We start from the raw sequence: 14,678 nt of genomic DNA, 5'->3' as shown, positions 1-14,678 counted from the left end.
TTGAGCGTCTATAAATTCGTAATACGAGTAATTTTATTCATACGTTTGTAGTTCTAAATTGTTATTACAATCGTCGTTGAAGACAACAAAATCGGAAAACACTTTTTATGTTATTATATGTATATTATTATTGATATTGTTCTCTTTGCCTTCGTCCATATAAATTGGAATTTTCACTTTCAATATGCTGAATATGAGATTTAAGATTTTGATGTTGTTATAAAGAATAAAAGTTAGCTGCAAAGCTTAATTCAGATGTATATTATAGTTATAGTTAGATAGTTTGAAGTGTATTCTATTTCTAATTTGTTTGTTGTTTTTATCAAACATGTTGACGATAAGTTATTTTGTAAATATGAATAATGTTCCGTATTATATATCTGTATTTAATATGTGTGATATGTTGATGTATCTTCTAAATATATATATATAATAAAAAAATTACTAAACGTCGGTAGCAGGGACCAACACTAGCGCGTGGTTATCGTATTAGACTAACCGGTTGAGACTGATGAGCTGCGACTTGAGCAGTTTGAAGACAATCCTGGCGTCCTCCTCCATGATGAGGCCGGCCTTGGCCATGTCCTTGGCGACCTCCTCGCAGTCGTCGTGCTGCATGTCGAACTCGAACTGGATCGCTTCGTTCTCCTTGTGCGTGTACGACCTGAAACGAGCGATAAGCTTGAATCTTTGATTTAGGAATGGGATGACACAGTAACAGCCTGTGAATGTCCCACTGCTGGGCTAAGGCCTCCTCTCCCTTTTTGAGGAGCCTATTCCACCACGCTGCTCCAATGCGGGTGGGATGACAATAGCCCTCTATTTTAGTCGCAAAAATGAATACAACAAATTATTTGCCACAAACGAACACAAACAAAATACAATAATATTTTTTTTATCCTACAGATGCACACAGTATGCAAAAATATAAAAGTTTTTTTCAGTTTATTCGAAACACATGTATTAACATAAGTATAAAATATTACTTTTATAATATAAAATTCACTTTTACATTTCAATCAAATCTTGAAAGCGTAAGTACACCTTTAAGGCGTACTGTACTTTTGAGTGTACTTGATAGCCCGGGTTCCACATTATGCTGGAATATTCTAGAATACTTCTAATAATTACATTACGAATAAGATTCATAGTTTTATCACGTTAACATCTGCAAACCAATACTAACGTAAATGAATAGTAAATATTTCAGTGAACTATAATAATTATAACAAACCTAATATTCATTAAACGAGTATTGACATTTATCAATTACGCCATCACCGCGATTTCCGCAAATATAATATGTGACGTATTTATATTTAATGAACTTAAAAAAAACTTGTGTCAAACCAACCCTTAGCGATTTATATAAATAAAAATGAATGTTTGTATGTTCGTCCTCTATGCGTTCCTAAGTCATTCATCCGATTTTGAGAAAACTTTGGTGAGTTGATGTGCATGAGCTCGAGAAGGTTCCTAGTCCAAAAAAACACGAAATTTCTATGCACGATTGTCATTTAATACAAACGTTCTATGTTAAGCCTGGACACCCAGCTATTTTTTTATAAAAAAAACTAATTTCCGCCCGCGGATTCACCAGCGCGTGAATGGGGCAGGCCGTAAGTACTCCATGTCCTTTTCTTTATATGTAACGACTTCTATGCAAAAGTTCATGGTTTAGTAGATAAGACGTGAAAGCGTAACAAACAAACAAATAATCAAACTCACTTTAATATTACTAATACTAGTTAGGATTCCACTCGTATATAAAAACCGAACAAAAGATTTATTCGTTAAATTTATTCGTTACCGTTTCTTTGGATCGATGATCTTTAGCCGGAACTGTATCTTGGTGATGTCTGATGATGTGACGAGGTCTCGCCCCACGATCTCCAGCCGGAGTCCGATGTCCTCGCCGAAGAACTCGTGGTTAAGGAGATCTTTCACTTTGGGCCTGAATTGTGTTTGTGGATTTTATTTTATTCAAGACGGACAAGAGAATCACATTGAGCTTTGCCTTGGCTGGGTTCTTATTAGATTAAAACAATAACTAGTTCTATAGCCACAAGTTTTTATATCGCCAATAAAAAATACATATGTCATACCTGTCGGCTTTGTTAGGTCTAATACACGACTCGATGATGTCCTTCACTTCCGGTATTGTGACTTTCTCCAAACTCTGAGGTTTAACACCCTACAAAAGGAAATTCGAAATTAAGATTATTTACATAACATATACCGACGGAAAATATATTAAAAAATGAATTGAAGTATATTCAAAATTTATGTAATGACAATTAACACTTCCAAAAATTAACATTTACAAAAATTACGCCGTATGCCTCGAAAAATTTGACGAATGTAAAAATACTACTTTATGTACTTAAATTTGTGTGCATAATTCATCTCGTGCTGAGATATATATATATATATATATATATATATATATATATATATATATATATATATATATATATATATATATATATATATATATAAGGCAAACGAGCGTATGGGCCACCTAATGGTAAGTCACCAACGCTCATAGACATTGGCATTGTAAGAAATGTCAACCATCAATTACATAGCCAATGCACCACCAACATTGGGAACTAAGATTTTATGTCCCTTGTGCCTGTAATTAAGCTCACCCTTCAAACCGGAACATAACAATAAGTGCTGTTTTGCGGTAGAATATCTGATGAGTGGGTGGTACCTACCCAGACGAGCTTTCACAAAGCCCTACCACCAGTTATCGTATCGGTCGGGCGATGTCCGAAACTGGGTTCAAGAACCAGCGATAAGGGTTGTCAAAATTTCTTAATAGAATTGTATTATGTTATTTAGTAATTTATTGATGACGTTGTAACTATATTGTCTTTTGTTTAACTATTTAATTGCTATAATGCTGGATACAATAAATTAATGTTTATGTAATTACAATCGTAAACAAATACGGTATACTATTTTTTTAAATAAGAAAAAATAATAATGATTTAATTATTTGATAAAGATCTGACGAGAAGGCTAACCGCCTAATTGTAGCCAGTTTTGAAACAAAAAAAAAATTCCATACATAGTTAGTTTACCAACACTATAAGCTTGTCGCTCGTTATCGTCGCATCTGTAGCTACGATACGGACGAAATACTTTTAGGTACGTACTAGTGTGGACGGTGAAAGTGTTTTTGGGTTAGGACGCACAAATGAAAACAAACTATATTGCGCACTACAAAGAATTATCGATAAAGAATTGTTTATGATGCGACACTATTCCACTTAAATACTTCCATATCCATATATGTATATTATAAATTTAATTTTACTTCAAAATTCAGATAGCATCTGCAAGGATATTCAAAAAGCATTTCAGGTTATATTAGCCGGTCGCATCTCCAACTTGCACATGTACTCACCGAGACCACTTTCTTGTATATCTGCGCGGGTCCGCTGCACTCGCTGTAGGGGTACTCGCCGGTCGCCATCTCCAACATGCACATGCCAAACGCGTACACGTCCACGGACTCGTCGTAGTGCTCCTCGTACATCTCCGGCGCCATGAACTCGGGCGTACCTGCGACCACACGAAACATTAATTTCACCAGGATACTAAATTTTAGAAATAATTATTTGTTAAGTATTAAACATGTTTTTGTGATCACGTTTTATCTAATCCGATCGTTTGTTACATCCTGTATAATCCACGGACGATCAGAACGAAATGCGACCTTTTGGAGCTGAGAGGTTTTCATGAAACTCGCTTCGATGCTTTATTGACTGTCTCTCTGTCGGATTATTACTGGTAAAGAATTCAATGTATACAAAAATGTATAATAATACATTCTACATGTTAGGTTACTATAATATTGCGTTTGTAACAAATTACTGTAATCACCTTCAGTTGCCAACGGAGATCGATACAATGTTGTATAAATTATGTAATGACTAAGAATTTTTTTAAAAAAATTAAATAGCATAACATATAGAAATATATAATAACGCACACATACCAATAACAGACTTGGCGAAACTCCTGTTTTTAAGTGTAGCGAGGCCGAGGTCACCGATCTTAACGCTGCCGGTTGTTCCCGTTATGAAAATGTTGTCGCATTTCAGATCTCTGTCAATAAATTATATTAATCAAGATTAAAATGTAAAATTATATACAATTTGAAAATAAAAAAATGAATGATTTATTATTTAATCTTCCCCTTAACTTTTTACTTAATAAATTTTAATGTTACAATCATGAATATTAATGCCATTTATATAGTATTTTGTACAATGGCAACGTTTTAGTAATATGAATAATATTAGTTAATCATGACTATTTATTAAATGGTATATAGGAACAAATCATGTCTGTTATACCTTGACCTCTTACCTATGTATAATAGGCGGTGTTCTCGAATGTAAGAAGTTGAGTCCCTTCAGTATCTGCCGGCACCATGACTTGAGAACTTTGGGATTGATTCGTTTGAAGCGTCGGAGATATCTAAAATAAATAAAATATTTCTATAAATATAAAATCACCATCTATTTTACATTTCATTTATGAAAAGTAGTGAAGACGACCAATATATATATATATAGATACCAATATGCTTCTACCTAAACCACTACCGTCAGTATCTATATAAAAAAGTTCGAGGCCACCAAACTTCGTTCTATTAGAAGCTGAACAGTTACTTTAAATGTCAATAAACCAAGCAATCTGCACGTAAATATACTAAACTATAACAACGTTAAAAGCCTTTTCGTTATCATATTTCTATACAAATGTTAACATTCGACTTTACACTAGTTTAGGTGTTTCATTAAAGTTATACTAACGTCTTGAGCGTCCCGGAGACCATGAGCTCGGTGATTAGAACTATATTCTTTTTCTTAGCAACGGTGCCCTCCCAGTAGTTATAAAAGCGGACGATGTTCGGGTGCTGCAACTTCTTGAGCATGTCGGCCTCTTCGCGAAATCGGAGACGTTCCGTTTTGTTCAGTTTTTTCTCCTGAAAAATAAAGTATACCGTTTAGTTGTTCATATTTTAGCATATTTGCCTTTATTTAAAGCCGAGATGGCCTAGTGGTTAGAACGCGTGAATTTTAACCGATGATCGTGGGTGGAATTTTCATGTTCTTAATTTGTGATTATAATTCATCTCGTGCTTGACGGTGAAGGAAAACATCGTGAGGAAACCTGCATGTGTCTCATTTCATTGAAATTATGTCACATGTTTATTCTACCAAACCGCATTGGAGCAGCGTAATGGAATAGGCTCTAAACCTTCTCCTGAAGAAAGGAGAGGAGGCCTTAGCCCAGCAGTGGGATATTAACAGGCTGTTACTATTACTGTCTTTATTTAAAATATCGATAAATTGTAAAATTGTTGAAGAGAAAATTAAATTGAAAATTAAATTTCTGAGCACTTTATTAGTTATATTTTCATACTACTTTCTATCCGTGGCTTCGCCGGCGTGTGAGGTGGGGGATGTTTTCGATTCAAAATTGCCTGTGAGAGCCTACTCGATGAAAGTATGATTTAAACTTGAGATTGTAAGTATGCGATGTCTGCCCACTAACCAGCAGCTCGCACCAGGCAACGGCGACGCCGGTCTGCGTGTCGAGGCCGTGGTACACCGTCTTGAACGAGCCGCGACCCACCTCTTTGTCGTACTTGAAGAACCTGTACGTGACAATGATACGAAATTCAAATAAAAAAACAGTAATCACTCATTAAATCTTATTTAAAATTTTAATGTTCGAGACTGGAAAATCTTATTACTAATTTTATTAAAGATCAAGCTCGAGAGTAGCATTTAATTTATGAAACTTTTCGACGCAAAAAGTATTATAATTGACTTTGTACACTCGCTTGTAAGAGCTTTTTTTTAATTAAAAACAAATACACAATAAACAAATAAAATTAATATGATAATCGGACAGGAAAAAATCTTCACACGGAACTCGCAGAATGATTTATAATCAAACTGGTTAAATAGGGAAGATAAGAAAGATTACCCTAAAACATATCAAACATTTCACGATAAAAAACGTTGTGAAACCTGATGAATATAATATGACATGATATACCTGCCACAAGGAGACACGCCGATCGGCTCCTCCTCGTCCTCCTCCTTCTCTTTGTCTTTATCGTCCAGCTTGTTCAGCTCGTAGATAGGATCGTACACCAACCCTAAAATAACGCTCTATGATATAACTTAATACTTTTTTATATTGACCAGTATTTTATTATTCAATATATTGAATATATTGATTGATCGCCCGTCTTATTTGCGATGGTTATAAAATAATATTAAATATAACATTACACTAATTTTAATGATTCATAATTTCACAAAACGTTACATTTAATACAGACAAGAGTGAGTCAAACTCGCGTACTGTGTTCCATATAAAGTGAGAACACTATTATATACTAAATTAAAATATAGTGAGTTTCTTATGTGCCTAATTTGTATTTCGATTAAATTTAAAATTGATCTTATACTCGACGGTGAAACATGTCGGTATGAAATTCTGAGACATATCTAATCACCAACCCTCATTGGAGCAGCGGGATGAAGGCGAACAAGCCAAACGGAGGCTATATCGCCATACTGAAGAGGGAAGAAGGCATATGCCCTGCAGTTTGTTATCAACCAACTAACAATCAATTCAGACAATCAAAGAAACATGCAGACATTAAAGTCTACTTGAAGTTCATTGAAGGAAGTATATAGAATCATAAAATCATATTAATCAAAGTGACCTAAATAATGTCTGACGTGTTTTTAAATTAGAAACACGTTACACATAGATAAGGCTTATTAGTAAACCCTAACGAATACATGATATCAGATATATCCTAATGACAAATCCGCCAGTAATGAATCGTCACCATTCTGCGGCTCCTGCGGCTGCTCCTGTCCGCTGGCGTCGGCGGGCGGGTGCGGGATGATCGGAGCGCCCTTCTCCGTGGCCGCGGCTATCTCGATATTCTCTTCCTGAAACGGTACTCGCGTTAGTGAATTTCATCTTGTTTGTATTTCTAAAATAGCAACATGATCAATATTTTAGTTAAAGAATTGCCGTTTTAATCTTTGTAAACATTGTCGTGTCTAATTTTCGTCTAAACTTTGGAATCGCCCATGAAACATCACAAAATAATCTATATACATGAGTTTAACACGTTATGTATATATGTATATATATATATATATATATATATATATATAAATTCCTTATATACATGGGATTAACATAAGAGTTTGAAATCTTCGTTTATAAAATTTAGAAAGTCTCTAGATGCTACTCACCAAATCCTGCTCAGAGATGAAAGCGTCGTCTTCGAGCCTCGCCACCAGCTTGTTGCCGCTATCGTCTAGTTCGGGATCGCATATGGTGCCCTGGCCGGAACTACGCCTTCGATATCCTCCAACGCCCACACCCACTACAGGTTGACTAGCCTGGAATAAAAATTAAAAAATATATAAGTAACCCCACCCCACGAGTGCGGAACTTATACAACTATTACGAAGATTTTAAAAATGGTAAGGTACCAATTTGTAAATAAAGTTATTACATAGCTTACTACATAGGGAGAAGGACACTTAAATACAATTTTTGTAACAAAGATAAATAAACGAATTGCGAATTTCACTTGATTACCAGTACCAGGATTATATGAATAAGCGTGAAGGTGAATTTGTCGGTCTGTCTGGCTTTTCGATTACAACACTTCAACCGATCATAATGGAACTTGGCGACAAACATCTGATACTTTTAAGCGAAATCTTTCGTTTCTATATAAAAGCTTTGAATTACATTATTACTTATGAAAGAGACATAGTATAAAACAGGTAACAAGCAGATAAACCTACCTTCGTATAAGCAGGAAAAATTAACTTTATTTAATATACACGTCTGTAGCATATATTATTTCATACGTACCACACTGGTGGTGAGCGAGTTGAGCATATCGAACGTGTTGCTCTGCTGGGTGTGGATGATGGCCAGCGCGTTGTAGGGCCGGGGGCCCAGCACCGGCGTCTTCATCACGCCCACCTCGCCCCCCACCACCACCTGAGACACACGCACACACACATTTAACTCAGATAATTTAACAGCCAAAACTAGTTACAAACGGATGCCAATCGGTAATTTCTCACAATAGAAGCTGGCCAGCCTGATTAATTTCCTTTTCGATTACAAATTACTCACAAAATGTCTATCAGAGACGAAATCTGTATGAGCGATACATAATAAAAGTCGTTGCGAAGTTGCGATTTATAATCGTGTTCTATTCTTATCGGAAGCCGAGATTCATTTAACTGGTTTATTGGCTATAAAACGTCGTAAAACTCGGTGATAATCTATGATAAGATTTAAACAGTAGCTATCAGCACCTTAAATGTTTTTTCTTTGCCATGCACGGTCTTTTCTTTGGCGGGAAGAACGGTAGGCTCTAGATGGTGAGACGGCTGTGGTATTTGATGATGAAGGCCAGATGTCATCTGTAAGACACGACGAATTCGTTAAAAACGTTTAAATGAGTGAGAAATGTTCATACGGAAATTCGATAATTGTTTAAGACCAAAGTGGTATTGCTAAAATAACTATTTGTATTAAGATACGAGCTTCTAAAAATTCAGCATTCAAAATTTGTCATCCGTAACTAATCGTGCAACCATACCATAATACCATTAAAATGTTATTTTTAATGTAATATCGATATTATTACAATTTTCGAATATAACGAACACTAAGAAACAAAATATAATTTAAGTATAATAATAAATATAACTGCTATACTGAATCGAAGTTAGCTATGTATCCTGTTTACATCTTTATCTATTCTTCAATCTCATAAGATACGAGGTCACAATCCGCGATACGTATTCACTCGAGATTAAATTCGCCCGGAGAGGAACTCCGCTGACAGGATCAATTGACAAACGCCTCTATTTATCCTAACTGTATGATTCCTTAATTTGACAATCATCAAGTGGTATAAAACGCTGTGTACGGTACGGTTTGTATTTATATATCTAATTGCAAAAACATATTTAAAACTTTTGAAGAACAATTATATATATATAATTATTTCATAATATATTATGTCGATACCATAATTGTGTTGTTGAAGCGTCGCGTCCCAGAAACATTTTATTTGTGACCTTAATTTTTTTTTTGTTGTATACAAGACCTTTTCAACCGTGACGCTTTAATTATTATTTTTATATTTTCATTCTATGTGCTAAACTCAAAAAGAACACATATTTTAAAACTAAAAAAACAATTGAAGTTGTAAGCGTGAAATACATAAAACAAAACTATTACAAATCAAATAGCAAGGATGCCTTCTATCAGTAATTTACTTAAACTACTGATACCTAAACTAACTGCCTCGTTGGTCTAGTGGCTTGAAATAAGGCCGCAGACCCAGAGGTCCTGGGTTCAATTCCCAGGTCGGGCCAATAAAAAAGTTATTGGGTTTTTCTGTCAGAAAATTCTCAGTAGCAGCCCGGAGTCTGGAAGTGCTTTCCGGAAAGCACGTAAAACCGCTTGTCCTGCGGCCTAACTCTTTCCGGTCGTGTCGGATTGCCGTCCCATCGGATTATGAGAGTTAGGGAATAGAGAGTGCACCTGTGTATGCGCACACACTTGTGCACTATAATATCTCCTGCGTAGTTGGCTAATCTCTCTTGAGATTGGCCGCCGTGGCCGAAATCGGTCTGGAGGACATTATTATTGTTATTATTACTTAAACTATGACAATCGAGGATGCGCCATAACAGGTAAGTCTGAGATATATTTCTTAGCCGCCTTAGACATACACGACAAAGTCTTATATTTAAACACGATTCTTAAGCGTTAAAGATAATAAATATTTAGAAAAAGAAATATCTTTATAACCAATTATTACAAAACTGTTTATACATTTACGTGTAACGTGTAGATAATTTTGACTCATCCATGAACGAATCCATAAAATCACGTATTTCGTATATAAATATATTTTCCGTTACTCTTATTAATTACAATTTAACGTTCAATGGCAATTAAGGAAAATTCTTCATATTGATAAAAAGAATCATTAAAAAAAACCCCCACCAAATTATTGTCACATCACGAACATATAACATATATAAACACCAATTTATTTTCAATTCACTGACACTGATTCATAAAAACATCGAACTTCATCATTAAATAAGAAAGAAAAAAAAAAAACAAAAAAAAAATGGGCGCGAAATGTCAATCCTAAAACGAGCAGTGATTGACTGACACTGGTCCATTCATAATAAACACCGCGATAAAGGTTCAGAAACGCATAGTGTGTAAGGCTACTCACACACAATGCACAGTAACGCTGCGAGGAAAATGTAATATAAAATATTTACACTGAATATTTATGTTACTTTTACTTATGAACGCTTTAAAGCGGCTCGTGAAACGTATTCGTACTGGTGCTGATTTAACGCCGATAAAATATTTGCTATCCTTTCTTAACCTCGGATTAAAAAGAGTTAGCAATGTATTTCTTCTGTCAATTAGTTGAAATATTATTTACTAGTTCCGCCCGCGTGTAATGGGGGGTGGGTAACGTGTTGGGTAACATATGTCCTTTTCTTACAACATATATGCAAATTTTTATGACAATCGATTGAGTAGTTAAGAAGTGAAAGCGTTATAATATATATAACATTAGTTATATTTTGAAAATTACAAGAATCTAACAATTTATAAAATAGTCTTATGAGTGCTTTGTAATAAGAATAAACCAAAGGCAATAAAAAAAATCACTGCAACGGTAGAAAAACATATAACCCAAATTTTAACGGACTAATATTTAAGGAATGGATGAATGGATGAATAAACTTATTCTATACATTATTTCGAATTTTGTGGTGACATGGTCTGGTCATGTGACTTCTATTTTAGATTTTCACCTTAAAAACAGAAAAAAATCGTTATCTACGACGATGTCGTTTTAGATATCATTATCATTATTAAATACTTACGGTTCTTACCCGACTGGTTTGTACAACTTTGTTGTGAGAATCAGATTGTGTATAATATATATCTTTTTGTGTGTATATATATTATATATCCTATATAGAAATGAAAGTTACCGCCCGCTTTTATTTGAGCTAACACTCAATGTGTATTGAGATGGTCCAGACAATAGAACACGTGAATGTTCAAATACTGACATAAACCACTTAGTTTCATTTCTTAATTTGTGTTTATGATTCATCCCCTGAATGGGTAAGATGAAATTCTACTACATATCGAAAAACACGTTGAGTGGAGCAGTGTGGTATAAGTAGGAGCTACTTACGGTCCTAAACAGGAGAAGAAGATGAAATGGACCAATCTGATGGGCCAATTACTCCCTGTTTCCGAATTTACTTTTTGCTATAGGTATGTTATATATATTGTCAAGGCTTCCTTAATAAGAAAAGAGAGGCCAGACGGTGTAAATCGCTATCGATTATCGAAATAACTTTGTTTCTAAAAGCTTTATTGTTTCTGCGTTTCATACGACGATAAAACAAACTGCTCAGTTCAAGGGCAGCCTAATAGTTGAAACGGTGCATTATGGATAACGATTAGTATGACGGCGCAATCTTTACTCAGAAAGGATTGTGATAAGGCGTCAGAGTTATCGCACCGTGATGTAACGGCATTCCGCGCCGCTGACAGAAAAGGTCGCGTTATAATTACGCGCTGTTAACGTAATTAGGCTTTATCGTGTCTAAACATAGCCTAGGTTAGATACTCCCAAACGCTAATCAGTACATTTTAAACTTCATTTTAAATTTATTAGAAAATATAATTTTCAAGGAAACATTGAATCGAATATCATAGAGATTTTGTTAATGTTTTTTTCAACGTAATAAAAAATCCAAGCAGTTACTTCTATCTTGGATCGTGCGTTTGGATCATCCGACATAAGTAGTAAGGTGCGACATCCGACCATATACATTGGCACTGTAAGAAGTATTAACCATTTCTTACCTTTCTGTATATAACTACACCTGCTAACCAAACTTTTAAACCGAATAAGCGGCTTATTTAAAAAACATATTTAATTAATTACAAATAATATTTCAATGAAACAATAGATATCAATATTACAATTATCTAATAACGGACTATTCCATAATCAACTAATTGATAACAACCGTATAAGGATAAGTGGTTCCAGAGATATATCAATTCTGTAAACTCTTAGAAACAACAGAACTGCCATGTAAACTGTTATAATAAATATTTTACAGCCTGTGAATGTCCCACTGCTGGGCTAAGGCCTCCTCTCCCTTTTTGAGGAGAAGGTATGGAGCTTATTCCACGACGCTGCTCCAATGCGGGTTGGTGGAATACACATGTGGCAGAATTCCAATGAAATCAGACACATGCAGGTTTCCTCACGATGTTTTCCTTCACCGTCAAGCACGAGATGAATTATAAACATAAATTAAGCACATGAAAATACAGTTGGAACCCACGATTATCGGTTAAGATTCACGCGTTCTAACCACTAGGCCATCTCGGCTATAAATATTTTAGAAGAAAATAATTGTGAAACATTGTATACATGTATGTTTTCTAAGAATAAAGGAGCAAATAAAATACTTATTGCGTGTCGTTTACGTGACCGGAGGACGTGTTTGACAACGTTTAACTAAAATACTGAGAAATTGTAAATTATAATTATTTATTTACTACACTTATTATGGATACCTCTGTATAGCAGTTTTGTTCTGTATGAACTCGCTTCATTACTCACCCGTGAAATGTTGACAACCGACTTATGGTGATATACTATTTTGAAGCGTGTATTCTTGAAATGTTATAATTTTTATGGTCAATGTCGCATATCACTTACTGATATTTCACGACCATTTTCTGCGGTGAGCCTCGAGTTTGTTCCTACAGAATAGCCCTACCGTATTGATAAGACATGAGTCTGTCGTTTTTTTTTTAACAACAGATTTCATTTTTGATTCAATGATTTCTATTATCCCTACTTCCATTATTGGTAAAAATAACATTTTTATGAAATAGGTAGGCGGACGGGTAAATGGTCACCACTGAATATAAACATAGGCACTGTAAGAAATATTAACTATTCCTTACATCACCATTGCACCACCAACCTTGGGAACTACTATGTTATGTCCCTTGTGCCTGTAGTTATACTAGCTCAGTCACACTTCTAACCAAAACACACAATACTTTATATTACTGTTTCGCGGTATAATGTATGATAAATGGGTTGCACATGGGCTTGCACCAAGTTTTATCTCCATGTAAGCTTCTGAATGGTCATCCGTTACCATCGATTCAGAATGTCCATGGTTTGCTGACCGATTTCGGCCGCATTTTCAAGGGTCGCCAACTGCGCAGGAGATATAACCGCGCACAATTGTGTGCACACACACGAGTGAAATGCAAGCCATTGAGAATTTCTTGTCAGAAATCCCAATTCCTGGACTATAAACCTAGCTGGATTACGCTAGCGGGCCATTAGACCAACGAGGCAGTTAGAATGTCTACACTACCGTGAAGAATGCATACATTAAAATTATTTTGTTAGTTTTTTTTTTCTTATTTATTTTTCTTTCTTTGTTGTAGCTTTATAGTGGTATTTATGTTATTAAGAAATTTGTCGAAACTTAATTGGTATTCTTATAAGGCTAAATGTTATCATAAATATTATATATCATTTTAGGAAAGCAGACGTGCATTTCAATTTGGTTACTGTTCTTACTAATATTATAAATGCCAAAATTAATGTGTTTGATTGTTTATTTATTTTGCTTTCAAGTCTAAACCAGTCGTCATGAAATTTTGTATTCATGTTGTCACTTGTGTGTACCCAACACACAAGTTTATAGGGGTATCTAACTCCTGTGTTATGGGGGGGGGGGCATAACACGGGAAGCCGTAGACGGTAAATAGTTTCTTATAAACACTGGCGCTGTAAGAAATAGAGACCACCTACCATGGAAATAAGATATTCTAAATTTAAATTGGAACATACTATCAGAAATACTTAGTATTTCCGTCGTTTGTTGGCGGTAAAATAATATTTATAGCAAGATATAATATCTTCAAGCGATAACATGTTCACGGTCCGAGTTGTGGCTTGCGGTAATGCGGCTAACGCTAGGTAAACGCCGCAGCCTAGACTCTTAGCGATGACGTAACACTCGCGAGACCCAATTGTTATTTCATGAATGAAATTGATTAACCAATTCCCGAGCGGTTGCAAAATTGCCAGGATAAATATTTGAAATCAGCGCTCAGATGTATTTGGACCTCTCGTTGTACAAGATTGCATATTTACATTGAGATTGAAATTTATTTATACAATGCTGATAGATTTTCATAGACTTATTATAATAAACGGTGTCAGCATATGGTTGAACCATTGCACCGTTGAATTATCATACCTTGGTTAGTGCCTTCAATTCATAACAATTAATACATATCATAAACAATATATACAATAGTAACTATACTAGAATCAGCTACTAACGCCCTCCAATTCGACAGCACATTCATTAATCATTTGTTCAATGTAAATATGAAGAAACTTGCATGTGTCTAATTTCACTGAAATTCTGCCACACGTGTAACCAACCCGCATTGGAGCTGTGTAGACGAAT

The 14,678-nt window shown here is 35.0% G+C and overlaps 1 protein-coding gene across 9 annotated transcripts in view; it reads right to left on the bottom strand.

Annotated features, from left to right (window-relative positions):
* LOC126777963 (serine/threonine-protein kinase WNK1-like) overlaps positions 1 to 14,678 on the bottom strand; it is a 39,972-nt gene that overhangs the window by 18,486 nt on the left and 6,808 nt on the right. For 7 of the 9 annotated variants that reach the window (XM_050501288.1, XM_050501289.1, XM_050501294.1 and 4 more), the window contains exons 3-15: positions 8,403 to 8,510; positions 7,948 to 8,079; positions 7,314 to 7,463; positions 6,896 to 7,001; positions 6,088 to 6,190; positions 5,578 to 5,680; positions 4,833 to 5,005; positions 4,384 to 4,494; positions 4,010 to 4,119; positions 3,416 to 3,573; positions 2,106 to 2,194; positions 1,811 to 1,954; positions 500 to 664 (exon numbers count right to left, since the gene is read on the bottom strand). In XM_050501288.1, the coding sequence (XP_050357245.1) occupies positions 500 to 664; positions 1,811 to 1,954; positions 2,106 to 2,194; positions 3,416 to 3,573; positions 4,010 to 4,119; positions 4,384 to 4,494; positions 4,833 to 5,005; positions 5,578 to 5,680; positions 6,088 to 6,190; positions 6,896 to 7,001; positions 7,314 to 7,463; positions 7,948 to 8,079; positions 8,403 to 8,510 (1,652 nt within the window). Of the gene's footprint in view, positions 1 to 499; positions 665 to 1,810; positions 1,955 to 2,105; positions 2,195 to 3,415; positions 3,574 to 4,009; positions 4,120 to 4,383; positions 4,495 to 4,832; positions 5,006 to 5,577; positions 5,681 to 6,087; positions 6,191 to 6,895; positions 7,002 to 7,313; positions 7,464 to 7,947; positions 8,080 to 8,402; positions 8,511 to 9,936; positions 9,956 to 10,110; positions 10,244 to 14,678 lie in introns of those variants that run through there. The other 2 variants (XM_050501295.1, XM_050501296.1) reach the window with 2 other exon arrangements.

The sequence above is a fragment of the Nymphalis io genome, chromosome 24 (genome assembly GCF_905147045.1).
Source record: "Nymphalis io chromosome 24, ilAglIoxx1.1, whole genome shotgun sequence".
In the NCBI taxonomy this organism is placed as follows: domain Eukaryota; kingdom Metazoa; phylum Arthropoda; class Insecta; order Lepidoptera; family Nymphalidae; genus Nymphalis; species Nymphalis io.
This window is presented reverse-complemented; position numbering and strand designations above follow the sequence as displayed.